The sequence below is a fragment of the Mytilus trossulus genome, chromosome 13, assembly GCF_036588685.1.
Source record: "Mytilus trossulus isolate FHL-02 chromosome 13, PNRI_Mtr1.1.1.hap1, whole genome shotgun sequence".
NCBI lineage: Eukaryota > Metazoa > Mollusca > Bivalvia > Mytilida > Mytilidae > Mytilus > Mytilus trossulus.
Genome location: NC_086385.1, coordinates 31,334,833 through 31,353,613, shown reverse-complemented (window position 1 = coordinate 31,353,613; position 18,781 = coordinate 31,334,833). Strand labels below are relative to the sequence as shown.

Sequence of the window (18,781 nt, the reverse complement as noted above, 5' to 3'; positions counted from 1 at the left end):
AATTGACATTTTTCTATGAAAATTACAAAGAAAACAAAAATGGTGACCCCCATTTTTTATTACATATTCCGATGTAACTCGATTCAAAGAACACGTGTGCCAAACATTTTGGAAATCGGGAGATATGCCATTCGGTATCGTGTTACCTTAAAGACCTTCCGAGATCAAGAAGACCCCCTATAACATCTGCTAGGGAAAATCAAGCATAATGAAGGTTGATCAGAAGGAAACCCATTGCAAACAATACAATCCTAAAAAGTGAGTGGTTGCCATACAGGAAACTTTAAACAAGAACTGTTCGAGATTGACTCATCGGTACTGGTTATCGTGCGATAAAACCATTTTGGGGACCTTTGCTTACGCACAGAAATACAGTGGCCCGTATCCAATATAGTGCAGAGCTCGTCAAAGTTGGAAATTATCATCTTGGAGGAACATCCATTGTTCCAATGGAATTCAGCTTATCTTACTTGACCCGATCGTAGCCCGGATTTGAACCATATCGAGCATATATGGGACACTATTGGGCGTAAAATGCGCCAAAGGACACCCCAGTTCAAACACGTCATGAAATAAACAATGCCCTTCATCAGGAATGGTTGCGGTTACCTCAGCAACAAATTTGTCGACTGGTGGCAGGAATCAGAAGATGTTAAGAGGCGGTTATCCGTTTAAATGGAGGCTGCATCAAGTACTAATTCTTTGGCGTATAACGGTCAACTATGATGTCAACAATCATCTTCAGATTAATTTTGAAATGTCTGACATTGTAAAGTTCGACTACAGTAAAAGTTACAAAATGCATTTTGTTTGTACAAAAAATACTTCATTTTGTTATCAAAATTATGGTTAGATAAAACATTTTTGTCATACATTTTTTTATTCATTTTAATGCAAATGTTATCATTAACGATGTTTCAAAATCATTTTACAAATATTTTATCATATTCTATCCAAAAAAAGAGGCTGATTGTTCAAAGTTTAAAAAATCAAGGTGTTGCAATATGTGTATATATAAAAAACTTATTGTTTATCTTTCGGCTAATCACCAATTCTCACAGTCATTTTAGTGTTCATTAAGTTTTATAGATATTGATAGATCTACCATATTCGTTTAGAACTAACAGTTCTTTTGTTTCTTTGTTGTAAGATATACAGAACGGTCCATTAATGCCGTCGTCTGCTGTCAAGACAATGTCATGCTTCTGTTCATCATTAGATATTTTATGTATATTGTCTGGTGAACATCCTCTTAAATACACATCCCCACAGTCATCTACGGTTACATCACCAACTTCTTCCAGTCCAGGACTGATGTATATCTCACGTTCTGTTCCATCCGAAGAAACTAAGAATAATTTATTATTATCAAAGTCAGTACAATAGACATCACCATCCTGATTGGCACAAATATAATAAGGATCAAATGTTGTTTGTAATACTTTATGAACTTTACCATTAATATCCACAATGGTTATAGTGTGAGATTGATTTTTTACCCATATCTTGTCCTTTAAACTGGTGATTCTCGTACAGTTTCCTTCAACTTCAATTATCCTTCCAGGCTTCAATGATGTCAGGTCGATGATCTGGATACCTGCATCACCAACAGCTACTACAGCATGATTTTTGTCAAATAAGCTTATATCTAGTGGTGAATAATCCAATTCAATCACGTTGGAGTTCGATCCATCAACTGTACAAACAAAAAGTTGTTTGCCCCTGTTGTGACAGAGGAGTAACCTATCAGCAGCCATAAAGCATCCCCTATAGATACGTACTTCATTATCTAATTCCGTGGTCTGGAATGAATGTGACAGTGATAACTTTCTTTTGTCTTTCACTAGAAATTGACCTTGTTGATCAATATCTAGTACAGGTATTTGGACTTGAACATTTTCTACCGTTATTGTACCCAAGTCTGGGACTAGTTTCTTAATTTTCGACTCAGATTCTGACGGATGATATTTAAGTATCGGAACAGTAGCTGTTTGGATTTCTCTGATTTCTAATTCTTTCTGGTACGTTTTTGCATCTAGAAATTTTACCACCTGGAATAAATGAACTTCTGATGTGTGTTGCCTCAGTGAATTTAGATCACTTTTCCATGTAGACAGCGAGTCTGAGCTGGATTGTATGATATTTCTGTTTCGGGACACCCTCTCAGTACAATTTGTATACTTAGAATCAATATCTTTATGTATCTCTGCTTCTAACGTATCTAAATGAGCAATGACTTTCCGTTTGATTTCAGACACCCTTGTCTTTATTTTGGAACGACTTTCGTCCAAATCTACGAGTGTTTTCTCACTTTGACTTCGTCTGTTCTCTGTAACTTGACATAGGTTCGAAATCCTTCTCTCTAGATCAGAAATAGCGGTACCATCTTTCACGCCTCTAGCAGCTTTTTCAATTGAAATGACAGACTTGCAATTCTGATGTGATACCGGAACACATGACTTGCAGACTGCCTTGTCATGTTGACAACAGTACAGTGCAATCTTTTCATCTGGATGATTTTCGCAGTTCTTTGACAATGTAAGAAGTGACGAACTCAGTTGTTGTATCTCTTGCGTTGGTATTATCTTGTGAGGCGGGGAAATCCTTTCGTGAACTCTGGAACACGCCTTACATACAAGTTCCCTGCAGTCACAACACCAAGATACAGCTGTGATGTCTTCATCACTACGCTGACAACCAGCACATAATTTACTGTCCGCCATTCTGTAAGAATAGAAAAACATAGCGTCTGCAGATATTCACTAAAAGAATGAAAAGTGTTGCGGCCTTCTTTGACCTCATGTGGTCTGTAAAGAGTTTTCGGTTAAATTTAGACATAGATAGTATTTTATCTTATTGCACTTTTCAAAAGAAATGATATAAAAAAAACATTTTTATCCTTTTAAAGCGAGAGTGATCACTCTGACCTGTCTCAACTCCTTATCAGATAATAACTGAATAACTGCAGAAAAAAAGAAATGTTATATCTATCAGTTTTGTCTTCAAGAAAAAAAAAGAAATCAAGAATGAGGTCAAAAAATAAATGTTACACAATTACAGTACATCAAGTTCTCCACATTAAATAAGACAACTGGATGATAGTTTGTGACAAAATATATTTCACTTTATAAAGAGTGTAAAGAATTTCCAGGAATAAATCTTTTGAAAAAATAAAACATCAGTTGAAATTAATAGACGAGTAAGAATGTCTTTAATAATTTTGGAAAATTGTAAAGAAGATAGTACGAAAATATGATACTGTTATCTTAATATCGTAAGGAAACATCAAATAGTGAAAATAATGAAATCTAATAAGAATCAGAAAAAATGGAACTGCGGAGGGGATTCTCTGCATAAGCATCTTTTATGGCAAGCCGTTTTGCTATTTATTCTTACTTCAAGATATCTCCTAAACTTTCTTAGATATCTTATATAGTTTAAAAGATATCTTATATAGTTTATAAGATATCTTATATAGTTTATAAGATATATCATATAGTTTATAAGATATCTTATATAGTTTATAAGATATCTTATATAGTTTATCAGATATCTCATATAATTTATCAGATATCTTATATAATTGTCTTTATAATATATCTCATAAACTATATAAGATATCTTATAAACTATATGATATATCTTATAAACTATATAAGATATCTTATAAACTATATAAGATATCTTATAAACTATATAAGATATCTTATAAACTATATAAGATATCTTATAAATTATATAAGATATCTTATATAAAAATTGTTTATAAGATATCTCATTTACTTTATAAGATATCTTATAAACTTAAGAAGATATCTTAAAAAGTATATAAGATATCTTATTAATTTTAGGAGATATCTTATATAACATTAATGATATCTTATATAATATATAAGATATTACGGAAGCCTGGAGCTGCCTTGTGTAATTGTTAATAACTAAACCATATTTGATAATTATTGCGATAATGTTTTGTATATTGCAAAATGACGCCTTATTTATCGCAATAATTCGCTGTATCTAACAACAAGGCCCTTTATTTAGCGCAATGATTTGTTAATTTTAACACTAAGAAGACTTAATTATCGCAATATTTGCTATATATATACCACAAGTCGCCTTATTTATGGCATTTTTTTGTTATATCTAACAACAAGACGTCTTTGTTATTGCGATGATTTTATTGTGTAAAAACAGTACCACTTATTTAACGCGATTTACAATTTTTTTCGCTTTAAATTTCGGAAGTTAAAGCTAAGTCATCATAATTATTGCGATAGCACATTTCAATTTACATATGTAGCGTGAGCAGCCATTCAGCGGCCATTTTCGTTATGATCAACACCCGATCAACCAGACTATTTTCTCCCGTATGAATCATTTGTTTAACAATTTCTTCATTTTACTAGAGAAGACTAAGTGGACCTACACTCAAAGGAAGCTACCCCTCATTCTGAACAATGCTTTTGGTAAGTAAATATTTCATGGTATCAACATAATAGCTACTGTTTGTTCTTTTTATACCACCCACTTGAAACGTGGGGGTCATGATATAGTAATCGTTACCCCCGTCCGTCTTTCCGTCCGTTATGGTAGCCATGCAGGAGGTACCAATCTTTTATCTGCAACTCCGAGATCATCCTTGTCCATTGAACAAAACTTAATAAAACTTTCACAAATTCTTTATAATACTAGTATAATGCCTCTGTGCACCTTTTATTTCATAAATTGATTGAAATATATATTTTTTGGGGTTTGCCATAGCAAAACATGGACTTTGCCATCCCTTATCAACGGGTATTCATTTCTTATTCGCAACTGCAAGATCAACCTAAACCACTGAACAAAACGGACGGACAGACGACAATTATATACCATAATAGGTCCGTCAAAATTTTGACAGGCGTATAAAAAACAGTTTAACTTCTTTTACAAGGCGAAAAGGAAAATAGAATCGTGAAGCCAGTAAACAATTCTTATTTTAATCTGAACATGCAAATTGAATATTACTAGTATGTTATGTATTTTACATTAGACATATTCACAGAACAACACCATCTATTATGAGAGTCCGAGAAACTATAATAGTGGACAGTTTTCCTACTTATTCCACGTGTTTCCGAGTCATAGTAAACTCGAAGTAGCCTACAATGCATTGTAGTTCATTGAGTCGATTGGTCAGTATTTAAGGCCATATCAGCCTTCTGTTTTTGGAAGTTACTACATTTTACTATGCAAAATATTTTCACGTCAGAAAATCTAGAGTTCCCGACCTGTTTATAACTGGCATATATGGTTAACCATATCAAATCATATACAATTTTACATGTGGCATCAAAAAATAATTTTGAGTAGTGCTTTCTGATCCAAAGGGAAATAGATTAAATAAATTGTTTGGTTCCGATTCAGCCTGAAAGGAAGAAAGGAAAATAATCAACTTTAGTTTTTACACCTTGCATGCATATCAAAATGAGCAAAAATACAGTTTCTTAACATTTGAACTACTAAGAGCATGAATTATTTGAAATAGATTTGTATTGCTCATGACTTCCGTGGTTTAATTTAAAATGTTTTTAATTATTACTTTTATGTCAAAAAACCTACCACAGAGGAAGTTAGAAATAAGCAAAAATAAAAAGGGGCGGATGTTAGTCTGGTCAACAAGGTAACTGTGATTAAGAAATGGTTGAAAGTACAATCCAAATTTTGCACACAAACCTTTCTTTAATCAACATTAACATCGTGATAGAATTTCAATATGATCTGTTTGGTCGAACAAAATTAACCTTAAGTCATTTGAATATTTCAACATTCATACACATACTCCAACATTAACCTCAAAATAAGACCTATAAAATTGGCATTGAAGAAAAAAACAGTTTTTAGATAGCTCGTACGAGTTCGCTAGCAGCCCTTTGCGGGTTTTTAATTTGATAGGTGACTTTTTGTTAAATATTTGTTTGTTTTGAGATTGTGACACAAATATAACGGGGCGCCGAATGGGACTCTTGTGGTTTTGTACTCAAAATTCAATTTTGTACGGACAAAAGTGACTTTTGTTCAACAAAAATGAGTTCAGTTTAACAAAATTTGTATCATACTACTAATTTAAAATTTTGTCATACAAAATTATTTATCAGCGGACAAAAGTCACTTTCGTCATGACAAAATTCATTTTTGTTACACAGACTTGACTTTTGTTTATACCTAATTTGAAAATTGGGCGACAAAAGTGAATTTTGTATTCAAATTAGTTTAGTTTGGTTTCTGTGAACTAATTTGCATACAAAATCGACTTTTGTTACACAAAATTGACTTTTGTCTCAACAAAATTGACAAAATTGACTTTTGTGAGACAAAATTGACCAATGTGAGACAAAATTGAATTTTGTCTCAACAAAATTGACCAATGTGAGACAAAATTGAATTTTGTCTCAACAAAATTGACAAAATTGAATTTTGTCTCAACAAAATTGACAAAATTGAATTTTGTCTCAACAAAATTGAATTTTGTCTCAACAAAATTGAATTTTGTCTCACGAAAATCAATTTTGTCTCACGAAAGTCAATTTTGTCGTCACAAAAATCAATTTTGTCTCACGAAAGTCAATTTTGTCTCAGAAAAGTCAATTTTGTTGTTACAAAATTGAATTTTGTCGTCACAAAAATGAATTTTGTCGTCACAAAATTGACTTTTGTCTCAACAAAATTGACAAAATTGACTTTTGTCTCAACAAAATTGACAAATTGATTTTTGTCTAAACAAAATTAACAAAATTGACTTTTGTCTCAACAAAATTGACAAAATTGATTTTTGTCTCAACAAAATTGACAAAATTGACTTTTGTCTCAACAAAATTGACAGAATTGAATTTTGTCTCACAAAAGTAAATTTTGTCTCACAAAAGTAAATTTTGTCTCACAAAATTGAATCTTACCTCACACAATTGACTTTTGTGATTTAATTTCCATATCAGGTAACAAAAGTCAATTGTGTATGCAAATATGTTTATATTTGCATACCTTTTAGACAAAATTGACTTTTGTCATGACAAAATTGACTTTTGTCATGACAAATATGAATTTTGTCTACAAAAAATAATTTTGTCATGACAAAAGTCAATTTTGTCTACACAAATGAATTTTGTCATCACAAAATTGAAGTTCTCACAAAACAAGTCTGTAGCACATAGTTTTGTAAGACAAAAATGATTTTGTTATGACAGAATTGAATTTTGTACAAAACCACAAGAGTCCCATTCGGCGCCCCGTAAGTATGACTGCTATACCCATATTGTGACTATTTGACCTATTATGTCTGTTTTGTTCATACATGTACATCGTTTTATATATAATGGAATTTGATACGACTGTCATACAAGTGAGAGGTTTAGCGCTATAAAACCAGGTTCAATCCTACATTTTCTTCATTTGAAAAGTCAGGAATATGGCAGTCGTTGTCCATCCGTTTGATGTGTTTTGTCATTTGATTTTGCCATTTGATAAGGGACTTTTCGTCTTGAATTTTCATCGGAGGTCAGTATTTTAGTTCCATTTGATAGGATAACGTCATTAATTTTCATGGCATCAATTGACAATTGATGTTATGATAATGTACACACAAGCGCATACGATGCATGGCAGATTTTAAATTTATGATTTGAGCTTTCTCTCAGTTTCATAAGAATGAAGATAACAATATTTATTTTAAGCTCCACGGCATCAATTGGTGATTTGAAGATCGCAAATACCCGTTTACTGGCTCTGCCAACGCGTTGCCAGTCAAATTAATTTGCGACCATCCAATCGCGAATTGCTGCCGTCGCAGCTTAAAATATAATACAGTTATCTACTGATAAATATCTTTAAAGCTATCTGAACATCTCCCCCAAGTTTATTATACATCGGATAAGACCATTTCAGTGGAACAAATGCAATAAAATAACAGTCTAATGTTCTAAGTTGTACACTTTTATGTTTCAGATGGTACTTGCTCTTCTCCTGTTCTGCAAGGCCAGTGCTATTCCATATCCAGACATAGATGCATCATTAGACGAACTAGTTGTATACTATACAAGTTTTTCATTTACAACAAAAGAAGTACTCGGGTTTTTACTAAACATACATCATATAATGCTGAGCGAAAGATCATTTTATAGAATTAAAAAACGTTTGAGATTGCAAAAAAGAGGAGTTGAAAGTGCTATTGCTGATATTGTTACAAAAATTTTACAGTTAAGAAATGCAGGATATACCAATATAGGTTATCGATCTTTATGGAATGTACTTCGCTGCCTAGGCGTAAGAGCTTCACAACACACGGTAAGGCTAGTTTTGAAAGCTATTGACGGAGACGGCGTTTTAAGGAGACAAAGACATAGGCTTACAAGAAGACGATACACAAGTAACGGACCGAGCTTTTGCATCCACGTCGATGGATATGATAAGTTAAAGCCGTTTGGAATATCTGTCCATGGTGGAATCGACGGTTTTTCAAGAAAGATACTTTGGCTGAAAGCTACAAGTTCAAATAAAAATCCCCGTATAGTTGCAGGACATTTTCTTGAGTATTTGAAGACAAGCAAAAGGGTTCCAAGGGTAGTACGCATGGATGCAGGAACTGAAAATGTTATAGTTGAACGTATTCAAATAGCTTTGAGATTATTTCATACTGATAGCTTGGCAGGACATAGAAGTGTTTCAATAGGAAGATCAACGGCCAACCAAAAGATCGAAATGCTATGGAGTTTTCTGATGCGAAATTTCACAACATTTTGGAGGAATTTGTTTAAAGATATGGTAGATGAAGGTATACTTAACAATGCCGACCCTGTGCATCTTGAATGCATACGGTTTTGTTTCCTACCACTTATTCATAGACATTTAGACATATTTCTACAATCATGGAATTCACACAGAATAAGATCTCAAAGAAATGTTGAATGTCCACATGGTATACCTAACGTTATGTACTACCAACCTTTTATTTACGATAAATATGACTGCTCTTATGAATTGCCGTGCGACATAGTTGCATTGGATTACTTAACTGATATATACACGGATGCTGTTCTACCTAGAGGCACTAAAGAAGAATTTAGACAATTAATAAATACTCTCACGTTTTTAGATATCGGAGAATTCGATGTCATTGAAACTCCAACACAGGCCAAAGAATTGTTCAACTTATTATCAAGCGTAATATCACAACATTTGTTAAATCGATAGACATTTACAGATTTAACATTTATTATTCATGATAGTTATCTGTTATGTCACCATATTGTCGAATATATGGACCCGAATATATATGCGCATAAGCTATTTGACTGTTGATGCAAAGAATATTGAAGGGCATAATGTGTACATACTAATTTTCTTGTTTTTCGTTGATCATGCTTCTTTTTTGTCAGAATCGATGTAAATATTGAATAAAAATGTTCTGTTGTATTTAGTATTATATAAATAGTAAAGAATAAATGCTTACTGTTTCTTTTAACAAGTCTTTCCTATGCCCGAGTCATCGAGAAACACAATGTATGATATAGTATGTCTGTCGCTCACGTCACTGAGTATAAAAGGGGGCATGGTTTCACATAAACCACGATATTTGGAAGGTATATAACGTCACAGTACCCAAATTGCACCGAGTACCAAAATTACACCTACTAGTATTCAACAAAAATACTGGGGAAATCTTACTTGTTTTCTTTGAGCCTAACTGGACCCTTGGTATTATTCGGGGTATTTATATGATTTGATACTATACACGTCATTTAACATTGCTGAACATATAAAAACCAGTAAAAATCAACAGATTTGTTTTTAACCGACCCTCATTGTCAATGAAAGATGTAAGTTATGATATAAGACATACTTAATTGTATATATGTTTTTTCCATTTATTTCCTGATCGATGGGATCAATGCGTTCAACGTAACATAGTTACCAAACTTTGACTTATTAAGTGAGATACAAATATCTGTATAGCTGCTTTTCATTCGTCTTTAGAAGCTAATGTAAACAGGTAAATGCATGAACAAGTCGAGAAGAAGAGAAACACGTTTGTTTCTCATTACAATGCCGATTGGTTACTGCAGTATTGAAAAACACATCTTTCGAACGTAACAAAAATTAAGAAACCTTTATAGCATCAATTTAAGATATATAATGTTCATTTGTGATTTGAGTGGGTTTTCATTTTTTCTTAAGTACGATTTATCCCTCGTTATTTCAACGTCTTTGAATCTATGTTGTTTTATGTCTGTTGGTAGATCAGTGCAAGACCAATTATTGAAATGTTTCCTTAACATTGGAATGGTGAATATTCGTGTCAATTCTTTTATGCTACTGCACAGTAAAACATACTTTGGTTGTATGTAGTCTAACAACTCGTTAGATTTTGCCATTATCCACTTTCGATTCCAAGGTATCTAGGGCCTGTTATTGTAGTTTAATACACAGTATATAAAAGCTGGTATAGAAATAACCTAGCAAATGAAATGCCTAGAGTCATATTACCTAATGTTGCTTTAATGTTACATAGATTTGTCTGTTTAAGCCGTTTTAACTATTTATGTTTTTTCAACCTGCATATTACGTCTTCAAGCAGCCGTCTATAGACTTATTAAAGAAAACATGTCAAGTTTTACTAGGGAAACAAGTGTGGACACAGTTCAGAGTGGATAGATTGTTTGAATGTTTACCTATGTTTTCTGAGAAAAAGAGTTCTCTCCTTTATTCAGCATTAAACTGTTCTATGTTCAACTGTAGCAAAGCGACACTCTACCTTTGGCCTTTGTTAGTCTTGTATGATTTTAAATTTTAGTTTCTTGTGTATAATTTGGAGTTTAGTATGACGTCCATTATCACTGTATGTAGTATACATATTTTTTAAGGGGCCAGCTGAAGGACGCCTACAGGTGTGGGAGTTTCTCGCTACATTGAAGACCAATTGATGGCCTTCGGCTGGTGTCTGCTCTATGGTCGGGTTGTTAACGCTTTGACACATTCCCCATTCCTTTCTCAATTTTACCTGTACCAAACCCTAAAATGTATTAGTGTGTTTTTGTTTCTAATAGTAAGTTATACTGTTAAAGACTGTCACGTAGGAGACGCTAATGGCATGCATTACCAAATGATTCTTATAAAATACCTGAAATTAAATGTCAGTTAAAACAAAAAAAGGAGGAGAGTAACACATTAGGTGCTTTCCAGATGGTATCTGATAGTATCTGAGAACCTACATGCATGAACTATTTTTGGGAGAAATTTTATTTGCTTATACAGGAAATGAATGAATTATGACCGGAGCGGGCCCCCACTTAGGCATTCAATTGGCCCCCATTTATGAAAATTTCTGGATCTGCCACTGAGTTTGTCAAATTTGGTTTTAAAAAAAATACATTTGCATAATAATGGACTAATTATAAGCTTAAAGCAACGCACTTTACTAATACATTTACAGAAAGAACTCATGATCAATACAGTGATATACTAAGTACTGAAAATACACGACATTCATGTACATTAGTTCTTCCTATTTAAACCACAACTATGATTTAGGTAGCACTCCACAGTTCGGTGTGTAGATTCGCATTTTGGTCACTTTTCAAATATAAGAGGTAGTGTTCAATAAGATTCTTTTTTGGATAGCTGATGATTAAGATGATTAAAAAGGCCTTCATAGAGAGCATCAAGAGTATTTAATGTATGAAATATGGCTGTTTTCTGTATGAAAGTCTGTCTTTGCATATCCAAACCAGGCAATGGTTTGTCAATTAATGTAATATTTTTTACAACTTTTTGTTGCACGAACTTTGTGATTAATTTTGCGACAAAATTGGGGCGAGAGACACTCATTTTTTATTTGATCATTGGGTAGATTATTGTCAATCGTTTCTGAAAAGGTTTCACTCAAAGGCATTAAACTTCTAGTTTGATTCAAATTTTGGGGGAATGTGTGACATTTTCACTCTTCTTTTTGCAATTTAATACGTAAAATTAATGCAAAATGTTCCCATGGATACACAAAACAGGAATTATATTTCACTCTTTTAACTTTTGAAAATAAAATCTATGAAAGATACATTTGAACGCGTATAACACAAACAGTTAGGTTGATGTATTTGAAAAATAGGAATAGAGGATGATGAAACATTTTGTAGTTAAATTTTAATTAATGTTTTTTTTTAACTGTACAGTGCTACCTTGACATAAATGTAAAACTACGTGCATCAGAAGTCCAGCAAAAGACATGCAATTGTCATATTACATGTATATGTTCGTACTAGGGATAAACATTCGATTCACAGCAAGTAATTGTTCAATAGGAAAAATACTGGTCAGCCCAATCGTACTAGTTAATGGGACTTGGTATGGTGACCTGTGTCCTTCTGCACGAAAACCTTTCGGAGTATCAAGTTACAATAAAGATCAGTGTTGCTTAGTTTCAAAGCGGGTTTAAATCACATCACATCATGATCATGATTGTGTTCGCTGCCATATCGTATAGGCTTGATTGTAAATAATAAACATATGAAAAGCAATAACTTTCCTTTGCATACCTTTAAAACTCAATCCTTGTCACTAAATAATTGAAAACATACATTTACTATTACGTTTACCCTCCTCTTTTCCCCTTATACGATTTCAAAGTTGTAACACTTCATTGTTTTGGTCCCCCTTGAGAGTTTGACTGTGTCATTGGCAATCATACCACATGTTCTACTTGTTTTTGTTATACGTAGACATTATCTAACAACCACATACATCATTTACCGATTACATCTTGCAACCCAAGACACCAAATACAGAGTGAGACTGTGCCTAACAACCACATACATCCTATACAGACCGTATCTAACACCACAGACACCATATACAGACTTCATCTAATAACCAAAAACACCATATACAGACTGTAACTAACAAATAGAGACACCTTATACATACAGACTTTATCTTACTACCACAGACACCATATAAAGACTACATCTACCTACCACAGACACCATATAAAGACTACATTTAACAACCACAGACACCATATATAAATACTACATTAAACTACCACAGACACCATATAAAGACTACATCTACCTACCACAGACACCTTATAATGACTACATCTAACTACCACGGATACCATATAAAGACTACATTTAACAACCACAGACATCATATAAAGACTAAATTTAACTACCACAGATACCATAAAAAGACTACATCTACCTACCACAGATACCATATAAAGACTACATTTAACAACCACAGACACCATATATACACAGACTTTTAACTACCACATATACCATATAAAGACTGTATCTAACTATCACATGCACAATATATATACAGACTACATCTGCCTACCACAGATACCATATAAAGACTACATTTAACAACCACATACACCATATATACACAGACTTCTAACTACCACAGACACCATATAAAAACTGTATCCAACTACCACAGACACCATATATAGACCACATCTAACAACAACAGATACCATAATTAGACTACATTTAACAACCACAGTTGGATGGAGAGTTGTCTCATTGGCACTCACACCAAATCTTCCTATATCTACATACACAATATATATATACAGACTTTATCTACATACCGCAGACACCATATCAATACAGACTTTATCAAACTACCACAGACACCATTTATAGACTACATCTAACAACAATAGATGTATACCATGTAAAAACTACATCTAACAACCACAGACATCATATAAAAACTAAATCTAACTGCAGAAACCATATACAAATGTAAAGACTACATCTAACAACAACATATACCATGTAAAGACTAAATCTAACAACCGCAGACGTCATATATATACAGACTTTAACTAACTGTCACAGACATCATTATATATATGAAGAGTTAGACTACATATTACAACCACAGTCAACATGCATATATAGACTACATCTAACAACCACAGACAACATCTTATAACCACAGATACCATATATACAGACTGCATAAATGTGTTAGTAGAATAGCCTGGTGGTTTAGGCAAACATGTACTTCTAGCGCCCCCATAGACTTTTATCTTGTTTTTGAGCGAAGGGTGTCACCTAAGGTCACCTCTCATAATCCCCTTTAAACCCGTGTGCATTCATGCGGAACCAATAATTTAATTCTTGAATTCTTGATATTTTTTTCGTTCTTTAGTTCTTTTCGCTGCAAGCAGTTCTTGGGAGACAAATGTCTTCCGCCTCTTCCTTTTTAGCTCACCTGGCTCACAGGGCCAAGTGAGCTTTTCTTATCACTTGGCGTCGTCCGTCGTCCGAAAACTTTTACAAAAATCTTCTCCTCAGAAACTACTAGGCCAAATTTAACCAAACTAGGTCACAATCTTCATAAGGCTATCTTGTTTAAAAAATGTGTCCAATGACCCAGCCAAACAACCAAGATGGCCGCCATGGATAAAAATAGAACAGGGGTAAAATGTATATTTTGGCTTATATCTCTGAAACCAGAGAGTTAAATTGTTTATCAGGTGAAGATCTTTCTGCTCTTTATAGTCAATTTTTATCAATTTTCATATTTTTTGTAAATTTTTATCAATTTTCATATTTTTTTGTAAATTTTTATCAATTTTCATATTTTTTTGTAAATTTTTACAAAATATCTTCCAATGTTATTACTGGGCCAAGTTCATTATAGATAGAGATAATTGTAGCACACAAATGTTCAGTAAAGTAAGATCTACAAACACATCACCATCACCAAACCAACAATTGTGTCATGCATTTATCTGTGTCCATTGTTTAATATGCACATAGACCAAGGTGAGCGACACAGGCTCTTGAGAGCCTCTAGTTTATTATGTCTATTTTTCAGCTCTTACAAGGCAACCATATATGAAATCTCCTATCTTCCAACCTAACAAATGAATAAATTTAAAATGGTTTTCCTCTTTATTAACAAAAGTGTAATTTGATTGACTGTTTGTTTCAAAATTTAACCCCCAGTCAAAAATATGTCATGCTTGTTCAGGAAAACAAGACTTTAAAAGTCAGATTCATAATTTAAAAACAAAGAGATGTGATATATGTTAATTTAAATATAGAGTGGATTCAAACAATAAAAGGAAACTTTCACAATGGCAAAACAGGATACAGTAAAGTGACTAGTCGTCTATAAAAGGCTTGACATGAAAAGTGGGAAACAATTTACACACAAACAACTGGCCAAATTAAACATAAAACAAACATTTACAAAATATTAACTGTGGGTCGAGACATGAACCACCGACAACCACTAAACTACAGGTTCCTGGCTTGTGCCAATACATACAGATACATGATACAAGGGATTTATAAAAAGAGAGAGAGAGAGAGAGAGAGGGAGAAAAAAAATCAATCTAAGAAATGTCTGGTATACGTTGTATACTTGCATATAGATCCATGATATACAATGAAAGATTTTATTCAAAGTTTTGAAGTACTGAACATCGCATGTCATAGAAGACTATATCTCTATATTTGAAATTGAGGTTAATGTACACAGGAGTTGATAGACAGTCTGAAGTGTGGGAATATATATTAAAATCAAAATCTTGCGATAACTAAGTCGTCTTGTTAGTATGGCGATATATAAGGTGTCTAGATCAAATCATTGCGATAACTAAGTTGTCTTGTTGTTAGATATAGCGAAATATTGCGATAAATAAGGCGTCTTGTTATTTATAGCAAATAATAACGATAAGTAAGGCTTCTTCTTTTCAAATATAGCAATGCATTGCTCTAAATATGGTGCCTTGTTGTTAGATATAGCGAAACTATTGCGATAAATAAGTCGTCTTATTACATAAAGCAAATTCTTGCGATAATTAAGTCTTCTTACTGTTAAATACAAAAAATCATTGCGCTAAATAAAGTGCCTTGTTGTTAAATATAGCGAAATATTGCGATAAATAAGGCGTCGTATTGCAATATTCAAAACATTATCGCGATGATTATCATATATGGTTTAGTTATAAACAATAATACAAGGCAGCTCCAGGCTTCCGTAATATATCATATACCATTAAAAATATCTTATATAATCTATGAGATATCTTATAAAAATGAAATTATATAAGATATCTTATATATTATATAAGATATCTTATATATTAAAAGAGATATCTTGAAATTCGAATAAATAGTAAAACGGCTTGCCATAGTCTTTGGTCAAGAGAAATATCAAGAACATTGTCAAAACAACATCGATTCGTATTTATCAGAGATTAACACTGTCACTTTTGAAGTGAAGTAACTATAAGCAAATTCAAAGGGAAAATTGGTATATGAACACAGCTTTAGTGTTTGTGTGTTCATTATATGTCCCCATTTATTTACATTATAATGCAGAAACGAGTGACGTCTTTCTTGAAAATGTCCGTATACAACAAATGAAAAGCGAGATGATACCATGCAGGGCCACATGCAAATTCATAGATGGAAAATAAACAGACATCGCCGTGGCTAAAAAGAAAATAAACAGACATCGCCGTGGTTAAAAAGAAAATAAACAGACAACGCCGTCGCTAAAAAATTTAAAAAAAAACTCAGGCAATTAAGTATCTGGATTGAATATGAAAACACCTCAAAATGGCTTTACATGTAGTTTTCAAATAATCAAAACATACACACGTTTTATGTTTTATTTTCGAAATTGTTGTTTGACATCTACTATATTTAGCCTTGGTTACCAACGTAAACAAACAGTTTCTATTGTCATCGTTATCATAAGAAGTTTCACTATTCAATTTTGAATATAATTGTTAGATTAAACTTACCTATCAAGTTTGTTTAAAACATAGAACTGTGTCTTTTGTTTTTTATCAACCGAAGCACATTTAAATTACTTTCGTTTTCAATGGAAATTCCCACTCAATTAAAGGGAGATGATTTAAATGTTCCAAAGGTGATTCGACTGAATCGGCTCGTAAATTTAAATCGAGTATTTGTTGATGTTTATAAAAAGAAAGACATATTTTAAGACTGCGTAGCTAATCAATTTGTTATTACAATAATAAATAGGTCATAATAAATGTATTGTCGCTTATATAGTTGCCTTTATGGTTACACAGTATACCGTATCGCGTTTAGCAGGTTATTTTTGCGTGTTTAGAGATGTGTATAGGGCGTACATCTACCCGAAACATGTGACCAGAAAAGAGAACTATGTTATTTATTTCAATAGGATTAAATTGATCGAAGGCTTTGTATATATTACCTTACGGATCTTTAATATTCAATGATTCCATGGGAATGGGGCGAGGATACATTAGCGGCGGATTAAGAGCGATGTATAGAGCGTACATCTACCCAAAAGATATGGAAAAAAGAGGAACTAAGTAATTAATAAATCAATCAACGTCTATCTTCGAAAAAAAATAGTAGCTTATAAAAGGACATTAAATTCCTGGATAAATGTGCATTAATATTTGTGCTAGGAAACCAATTTTTATATGAAAATCATGTGAAAGTCTAAACAATAAAGTCGTTCAGTCATGTTCACTTCGCTTGAAGTTATTCCAGTACTGATTAGATACTTTCAAAAATATGTATGATGTTTTACCTGGCTTTGGGAACTCCTGCAAACAAAATGTTTTAAACTGTACTGAAAATGTGTGTTTGACCTGTCCAGGAATTGAACATATAACCTCTTAACCTTCTTGCAGCACACAACAAGGAGACTATCCGGACAGATTGTACAATCAAACTACATTTACACACTCAAGTAACTGGTCCTAGAGGTGCAATTTTGTTTATGTGAATTCTTTATTTATTCACCATCACTACCGTCATTTCTAATGTTGGTCTAGTAAACAGTCATTTAAAATTATTAGTTTAAACATATTTAGTTATAGTGGGTTGGGAAACAAGTTATTTCAAGTTGTATTAAACATTTCCACTTTGCAGGTGCGAGTGCTGCCTTGTAGGGGAATTAGCCAGCATTTTTTCGAAATATACAAGGGTGTATTTAACGTGCAAGAGATATGACTCTCTCTTTACACGAGTCAGCCGTTTATCCTCCACTTCCGACAGATTATCATAGTTTTTGCAAGACAATACTCGGAAATGTTGTCAAGGGAGACCCGAAAATTCAGTCTGAAATTTTATCCCCGGAGTGAGGATCGAACCAGGAACATTTGCATAAGAAGTCCGATGCACTTTTTTTTTCTTCTATGGATAACATTTTATTTAAACATGTGCAATGAAAATTCACCAGACAGTACCTGATATAAATTACATCTGATGTTACTATATGTAACAGACAGTTACAGTATGAAATTTATACAATATTTCTGCATGGTTATTTGATAACCGAATTGTCAGATATAAAATGTTCTTTTCTCTGATTTAAAGATAAAAATACTGAGAAATGTATTTTTTTAACAATGTTTCAAAACATTCTACTGAATTGAGCTTAACTGGAGGATTCAACAATACGAAATTTCTTCCTTTATAGATTCTTAATCATAATGAAATTAGCGACCTTTAAAAAAAAATCGTTACTTCTTTTCAAAAAAAAACAAAAACATAGCTTGGTCAAAATCCAGCGTATTTACAAAAATATCATCAACATTACACATGAAATTACACTAAACAAGGATCTGCTTTCATCAATCTGAATTATCCATTCCTTCATAACAGTTTGACGACTTCAAAATCAAATACAATGTACTTTTGGGTAAAATTGAACTTTCAATGACGACTTAGCAAATTATCATGATTGTTTATGTTATAGTTATTTA

The 18,781-nt window shown here is 32.8% G+C and overlaps 2 protein-coding genes across 2 annotated transcripts; one reads left to right on the top strand and one right to left on the bottom strand.

Moving 5' to 3' along the window:
• Nucleotides 1-1,076: 1,076 nt before the first annotated feature.
• LOC134694262 (uncharacterized) lies at nt 1,077-2,723 on the bottom strand. Its single transcript, XM_063555265.1, has one exon. The coding sequence runs from the start codon at nt 2,721-2,723 to the stop codon at nt 1,077-1,079; it is 1,647 nt and encodes a 548-aa protein (XP_063411335.1).
• Nucleotides 2,724-4,159: 1,436 nt separating this feature from the next.
• On the top strand, nt 4,160-9,228 carry LOC134694261 (uncharacterized). The gene is made up of 2 exons (XM_063555264.1): nt 4,160-4,469; nt 7,984-9,228. The coding sequence occupies exons 1-2, from the start codon at nt 4,461-4,463 to the stop codon at nt 9,226-9,228; spliced, it is 1,254 nt and encodes a 417-aa protein (XP_063411334.1). The 5' UTR covers nt 4,160-4,460.
• The last annotated feature ends 9,553 nt before the right edge of the window (nt 9,229-18,781 follow it).

What these genes read in the sequence shown, in the direction of transcription:
- LOC134694262 (XM_063555265.1), bottom strand. Translation starts at nt 2,723, where the DNA reads ATGGCGGACAGTAAATTATGTGCTGGTTGTCAGCGTAGTGATGAAGAC.